This window comes from Martes martes (assembly GCF_963455335.1).
Source record: "Martes martes genome assembly, chromosome: 15".
Classification (NCBI taxonomy): domain Eukaryota; kingdom Metazoa; phylum Chordata; class Mammalia; order Carnivora; family Mustelidae; genus Martes; species Martes martes.
The window spans coordinates 56,793,196-56,800,792 of NC_137903.1; the positions used below are offsets into that span (position 1 = coordinate 56,793,196).

The 7,597-nt window shown below is 40.8% G+C and overlaps 1 protein-coding gene across 2 annotated transcripts in view; it reads left to right on the forward strand.

Annotated features, from left to right (window-relative positions):
- LPGAT1 (lysophosphatidylglycerol acyltransferase 1) overlaps positions 1-7,280 on the forward strand; it is a 79,127-nt gene extending 71,847 nt beyond the window's left edge. For both annotated transcript variants that reach the window (XM_080824704.1, XM_080824703.1), the window contains exons 7-8: positions 4,610-4,716; positions 7,045-7,280. In XM_080824704.1, coding sequence (XP_080680830.1) covers positions 4,610-4,716; positions 7,045-7,196 — 259 coding nt within the window. In that variant the 3' untranslated portion in view covers positions 7,197-7,280. The remainder of the gene's footprint in view (positions 1-4,609; positions 4,717-7,044) is intronic.
- The last annotated feature ends 317 nt before the right edge of the window (positions 7,281-7,597 follow it).

The following is a 7,597-nucleotide window of genomic DNA, read 5'->3' on the forward strand; positions in this document are numbered from 1 at the left end:
TAAGCATTTCGAGTATTTTTTCTCTTTAAAAGTCGTGACATTCTTTAATTCTTCTTTTTGTGGTTAGCTCTTTCAAAGCAAAAGAAAATCTAATTCTGGTAGGGGATTTTATAGTAGCAAGCTGAAACATGAAGTTTCTGGACCTCAGGATCTCCTACCCCATTAAAATATTTAATAAACCAGAACATTTCTATATTACTGCCATAGAGCAATATAGGACTATAGTTAGGGGAATAGAAAGGTGACTAAGATCGGGAAACTTATTTTCTGTGGAAATGAAACTATATTTTGGTTACCTTTCACCCTTTTCAATTTTTTGAAAGCAAAAAAAATTTTTTTAAAGATTTTATTTATTTGACAGACAGAGATCACAAGTAGGCAGAGAGGCAGGCAGAAAGAGAGAAGGAAGCAGGCTTCCCGCTGAGCAGAAAGCCCGATGTGGGGCTCGATTCCAGGACCCTGCGATCATGACCTGAGCCAAAGGTAGAGGCTTTAACCCACCGAGCCACCCAGGCGCCCCTTAAAAGCAAAATTTTTAATCAAAACTGTGATTTCCTGAAATTGATTTTTAATAGTTTTTTTTTCATATCATACTTTTCCTTCATTTCTTCTCTTCTTTTTCCTGCCCATGGATACTTATATTGGGGTGTTAAAATATCCCAAATGTGGTATTTAAGTGTTTAAATAACAAGAGAAAGGGATCTGATTATAATGCAATGCATAAATAATGTTCTGATTGTTTTTTATGCAAATGACCGTGCTACATGAGTAATTTTTAAGAAGCCTTTGAAGGAGTCTGAGCATGGGCATCCTGGTCATTTAGAATCCTTTGTACTACTTGACTTGTCTGGACATTGTGTTCTACTGATAAACTGTAGAAGCTGTTGAATGTTTTTATGATGGGTATACCTCATTATAATTTTCAAATCCTTACTGAGTGACTGACACACACTTTGCCTAAACTTGAAATAGTAATATAGGCCCCTTTGTAGAATGCCAAGTAGTAGACACTGGCCCAAGATCGAAAATCTTCTTGGACTTTTCAGAAATAACAGGACAGCTTCCTAAAGAACATGGTGGCTCAGACTCATGTCAACTTGTATGCCCTTCCAGAACTCCAATAGAATGACACTGAAGAGATTTCTTTAAAATGTAAACCCACAAGGATGAGGAAAATAGGAAAAGCAATAGTAACAAAAGTCGGAAGCTGGGAAACAGATGAGCCGTCAGAACCCTAAGCCGGGGGGGATGACCAGGAGCCAACCTTATGCCACAGAACTGAAAAACTGGCAGATCAGTGCCCGTGGAAATAAGGTTGAAAGGGTTGTTACACTTGGTCTGGTTGAAATCTGTTGAGGAACTCAGATCCGCAGCGCCCCTACCCTCCATCCCACGGCTGGGGGATTCTTCGTTCCCTGCTGTGGCGGGGACTGGAGGCTTACTCCGGAGAGGGAACCAGAGGCTCTGTGGTCGCACAGACGCCTGGCACAGCTGAGGCAAAGGTCCCACAAGGAAAATGGCATGGTTAAGTGATGTCATGGCACCAGGTGCTGAGACCGCAGCCCTGCTCTCTCCCTCTGCTGCCAGAAAGCCAACAACGAGGCCTTCACTGTCTGGGCAGGACGCTAGAGGATCTTCTTCTGCGGCCATGGCAAGTTCACAAGGAAAGACTGACTTAAATGGCCCAACCAGATAATCCTCTGTGCAGCTCCCAGTCAACAAAGCGCATTCGGCGCTGAGAGCCGTCAGTCTGCTGTTTAATCCCCTGTCCGTAAATGTGCGTCAGCCAGTGACAAAGACTCACTGGGTGACTCTGTCATCTGATCGGCCTCTGCTGTGAAAGATGGACACTAAAACAAACAGAAGAAAGTGACTTGGAGGAATGGGGCGGGAAAAGCACAGCTACCAGAAATCGGCTAGTTCCTTAACCCTCCTCTCTGTATTTTCCTGCATGTTTTAAAGTTTCTGTTGTAATTCTCATAGAGATAAGATACTGTAACAATGAAACAACAATATTGTAATATTGTAGCAAAAACAATAACAGTAAAACAATAAAAAAGGAACATTCGAAGAGTTCTTAGAAATTAAAAATATGAGGGGCACCCGGGTGGCTCAGTGGGTTAAAGCCTCTGCCTTTGGCTCAGGTCTTGATTTCAGGGTCCTGGGATCGAGCGCCATGTAGGACTCTCTGCTCAGCAGGGAGCCTGCTTCCTCCTCTCTGCCTGCCTCTCTGCCTACTTGTGATCTCTGTCAAGTAAATAAATAAAATCTTAAAAAATATATAATAAAGTCTTTTAAAAAAAAGAAATTAAAAATATGAGAAAAGAAGCAAAAACTCAGTAGGAAAAAGAAAAGATTAGAAATTAAATAAGAATCCCCCAGAAAGGAGGACACAAAGACAGAGATGGAAGAAAGTGAACTGCCAACCTGAATCCTCTATCTAGTCAAATTGGCAACCAGGTGTGAGGACAGAAAAAAGACATCGGCAGAAATGCAAGATTTCAAGAGAACCCTTTATCTCCAGGAACCACTGGAGGACATGCTCCGCCGGAATGTAGAGTAAAGACAGAAAAAGGAAGACATGGGATGTAGGAAACATTAAATGTATTTTAGGAGAATCACCAAGACAGAGTAAGGGACCTTGGCAGGATGAAAACTACAGGCAACAAACCCACAGTGTGGGTGAAATGTATTCAGGAAGATAAAATTGAAAGAATGTCTGATGCACACAAACGCCTTGAGAGAAGATCTGAGCACCGGTCAGTCTGGCTCACTGCCTGCTTTTCAGGTACAGTGTTACTTGGACATAACTGTACCCATGTACTTGCACCTGGGTCTACGGCTGCTTTCACACCACCAAAGCGGAGTTGAATAGTTGCAACAGGTACTGTAAAGCCTGCCGAGTCCAAATGCTTTCTTTCTGGCCCTTTAAGAAAAAGTTGGCAGACACGCTCTAGAGAATTGACTCTAGATGGACAAGAGCTTATGGTTGAATTAGTTCTGTATACACAGAAAATGATGTAACTGCTCAAGTTAGGGAGAACAAAAACTGGACAGGAAAGGAAGAGTAGCGTTGATTGACTACTAAGCTACATGGCTTAGCTTTGATTACATGATTATAATAATGTAAATGTCTAGAACTCTGCTCATTGCAGTTACCCTACAGCTGCATTGGGAAGATGGGAAGGATATGAATGTGTGGTGGGAGAGGGAAGAAGGCGCTTACTCCTCCTCTATCGTAGTGGGAGGTCAGTAGGCTGGCCCTAAAACTGAAGAGGAAATATGGCAATAGATATCAAAATCCTTGGTTCAAAGAGGTAAAAATCAGTTCCTCTGGGGAGAGAGAAACAACGGCTGTGGGACGGGGACCACTATTTTTTCAACAAACCTTTTGCAGGCTTTTAAAACTGTGCCCCTTTATACCGTTGATTAAAATAAAATTAACTCCCCCACAAAACTGGAAAACAAAAAGGAAACTTCAGCGTCAGTAACTACATAGTATGTACTCGAGCTGCCCTTTGCCCTCACGTCCCGCGGATGTGTGTATCCCTAATCATCCCGGTCCGTTTCCTGGTGATTCGGGACCCATTCACAGAATCTGCACATTCGTGCTCCAGTAAGAGGCAGCCCTGCTCAGGAAACCTCTATCTCTGATACAATTCAGGCACCAGTTTAGGCAGATTCTGTCTGGTTCACAGACATTTCCTCCAAAAGAGCATCGCTAAGATGCATTATTCGGCCAAGCCTCTGACTATGCTAAATGTGTCCTTACAGTAGCTGCATTTTTTTTATTTTATTATTTTTATTTTATTTTATTTTTTAAAGATTTATTTATTTAATTGAGAGAAAGAGAGTGTGTGGGTGCACGCGCCAAGCAGGGTAGCAGACTCCCCAATGAATGCAGAGCCCCACCCCAGCAGGTCTCTATCTCCGCACTGGGAGATCTGACCAGACCTGACACCAAGACGCCCAGTGGAGTGAGCCTCTCAGGCACCCCAGTAACTACAGTTTAAAATCTCATCTATTTGGGGCGCCTGGGTGGCTCAGTGGGTTAAAGCCTCTGCCTTCGGCTCAGGTCATGATCCCAAGGTCCTGGGATGGAGCCCCACATCGGGCTCTCTGCTTGGCGGGGAGCCTGCTTCCCTTCCTCTCTCTGCCTGCCTCTCTGCCTACTTGTGATCTCTGTCTGTCAGATAAATAAATAAAATCTTTGAAAAAAATAAAAAATAAATAATAAATAATAAAATCTCATCTGTTCTGAACACCATTTCTTCTTAAACCCATAAGTGCGGGAAGACAGTCATCTCTCGGTCATTATTTGTAGCTACAGGACAGTTTATTAATTAGTATTTTCTCATCATCTGGCATTGGACCTAACATACCATAGGCTGGCAAATGTTTGAATGAATGAATGGACTCTGTTGTATAGCCAACAATTTTTTAAAAACCAAGATGCCCTGAGAAGCTGCAGAAATGAACCCTTGCAAAAGCCACAGGTGATTCCATAACTTTCTTCAGCATTTCAGTCAACCAAAGCTAAGTTGTGCTTCTGAATGATTTTGATTTCTGAATTAAAGTAGTTTTTTGCTTCTTTTCTAACTCTTCATAGGATCTTTCCAATTAAAGATGTACCCCTGGAGACGGATGGCCTTGCTGATTGGCTCTATCAACGTTTCATTGAAAAAGAAGAACTCTTATCACATTTTTATGAAACAGGTACACAGTATCCTATTACATATATTTCTGAAGTTGGTGATCGTTCCAAAGATATACTTTAGGGGAAATAACCATTTTTTCAGTCTTCAGATACCCTAGAGGAATCAAACTATTTCTATATTTAAGAATTCCAGCTTAGAATATCCATTAGGACAATGTTAATGTTAAATTTATTCAGGCCTTTACTTCAGCAGCCAGTGTGCAAGATCACATGATGAGTAAAATGTGCAAGTGGAACTAATTCGAGACAGTACACAGTATGTAGAAGACTACAGTCGTACATGTACAATTACACGGGCTGTTTTATGAAATAGCAAATAACATTTGTGGTTTGGCATTGTATGTGATTGTTTATAATACCGTCATCTAAAAAATACCATTTGAGATCATTTTGAACTGCGTTTTTACATGCTTATTCTTCTCTTTACATATAGGGATAAAGCTTACTTTTTACATTTTCACGGATAAGACCTTATACTTTTCTACTTGAGAGAAAAAAGTCAATTTACCGGAAGGTCCCTTATCTATACTTAATGTTCTCTACCTTATGTGAAAACTGCAGTGTGTTGAAACAGCCATAGGAAGGGAGGAAGAAAGGAAGTTAGGAAAGAAGGAAATTAGCGTTGGTAGAATGCCAGGCATTACCAAAGTATTTTCACAAATAACTACATATGTTGTAGGCTTATTCTCTGGAACCTACATTAGGAAAAGAAAAAGGGCAGGAGAAAGTTGTTTCAGGTCAGATGGTAGCTGTGAGATTTTAGATTAACAGAAAGTGCTGTTTTCTTCCCACTTCAGTTTTTTTGGTTCAGAATTAATGTTCATGTTAAATCAGACTGTGGAAGGCCTGAGGGTGTACAAAGACTGATGCTGTTAATTACCTTTAATGCTTCTGTTTTTGTGTTTAGGTTTGTTTCACATTACCCACAACAGGATTCCTTCGGGATCCTAAGGTTTTGACCCCAGAGCTGTGGGCTAGTGCATACTCATATGACAGGGGCTGGACGCTGTGCTTGTCTCTAGAATTCTTAGTAAGACTCACTGAACAAGATGCCCCTCTCTACCCTGTTCAGTTCTTGGTCTTACTCTCAAAATCTCTTTGAAGATAAAATAGGAGAGATGTGTAAGAAGGCATGTGGTGATTAAGAGTCAACAAGATCTTTCTTCTTTCTCAGTCTTTGTCTCTTGCTTTATGGTATTTAGCCTAAATTGTAGCAACAATAATGGAAGTCTCTTTTTAAGAAAGCTATTTGTATAATAGACCTTGAAACTTGAAAGTGTTCTCTGTAAATTGCTTGTGAGAAGCAAATCCGGGCATGAATCAGCTTACCCAAAGGGATTATCAGCAAGGACAAAGACTATTTGAAATGCTGAAGTGTTATCAAGATGACCTTAGGTAATATTGCCCCGAAGTGGTCTAGCTTTCCCTTCTAGAAAAGAATTTGAAGACATCTGTTTACTTTGTCTTTCTCCTTTTAATTACTAAGATAATATTTCATAAATAATATTCCCTTTTGAAAAGAATACCAATGATTTACCACCGCTTTTTTTGTGGCAAAAACATTTAACTTGTAAATGGAGGAATTGGTGTCAATTATGTCATTTCAGAAATTATTTAAAATCAATTTCAGGGCACCTGAGTGGCTCAGTTGGTTAAGTGTCTGCCTTTGGACCCTGGAATTGAGCCCCTCATTGGGCTTCCTGCTCAGTCTGCAGTCTGCTTCTCTCTCTCCCTCTACTGGTCCCCTTGCTTGTGCGCTCTCTCTCTCTCCTGCTGTCAAATAAATAAAATCTTTATATATATTCAATTTCACACATCTTGTGTCCTAGCCACTGTAGAACTCTCTTAAGGTTACAGTGGAAGCAAGGCAGCCAGAGTGCCTACTCTCATGCAGCTTAAATTCCAGAAGGAGACAGAGAGTAAACAAGTCTGTAGAAAAAAGAAAAGATAGACCGGGATCATTACAGATCGTGGAAAGTGCTAAGAAGGAAATAAACGGTGGAGAAGACTGTGACTGACTTGGTGGGGGATGGTGCCAGTGGTATTTTTTCTGATACTGAAAGAATGCAGGTGCGGTTGCCTTTCCCCGAGATGAGGAAAGGCATCTCAGGCAGGAAGAATAAACACAAATGTTCAGAGGCAGGAGAGGGCTCAGCAGTTCCAAAATTATATTTCAAATAAGATCTCTCTTCAGGAACAATGAGAAGTCACAGAAGATGCTTTAAAAAACCAACAACAACAATTCTAAGTGAACTAACATTCGACTTTTGTTCCAGGAGACCTTACCACCACAGTAAGTAAATGAATATTTCTGTCTTGTCTTTTAGGAGCTTTTCCACCTCCCAAGGGCCATAAGGAAGCTGTTTCCCGGGAGATGACCCTCAGCAATATGTGGATATTTCTCATACAGTCTTTCGCATTTTTGTCAGGCTACATGTGGTATAACATCATCCAGTATTTTTACCATTGCCTGTTCTAGGAATTGACTTGGACTTGTCAAGGTCACCATAGGAGTTCAGACTTTCATAAGTGTGCATTATTTTACATGTGCAAATCAGAATATAAAAAAAAAAAAAGCAAAGGAAATTCAATGGATGGATTAATATTTATCCCCCTTTGGGATATTTTAAAACTCTACTAAAATGAGGATCAGTAATATAATGACCTGCTAATATGTTTTAAGGACCTTTCACGTTTTAAAAGATACACTCTACCATACACTTAAGCAAACACCACATTTGGAGAAGAGGAAATCATAAACTCATCGTAGAAGACCGTCTGAGAGAAACTCCATTGCCACCAGACATACTTGATGACCTAGTTCCAGCTCAGAGAGTTGTATTCGTTCCTCTTAGCTAGTAGTCTCCGTCAGGGCAGAGC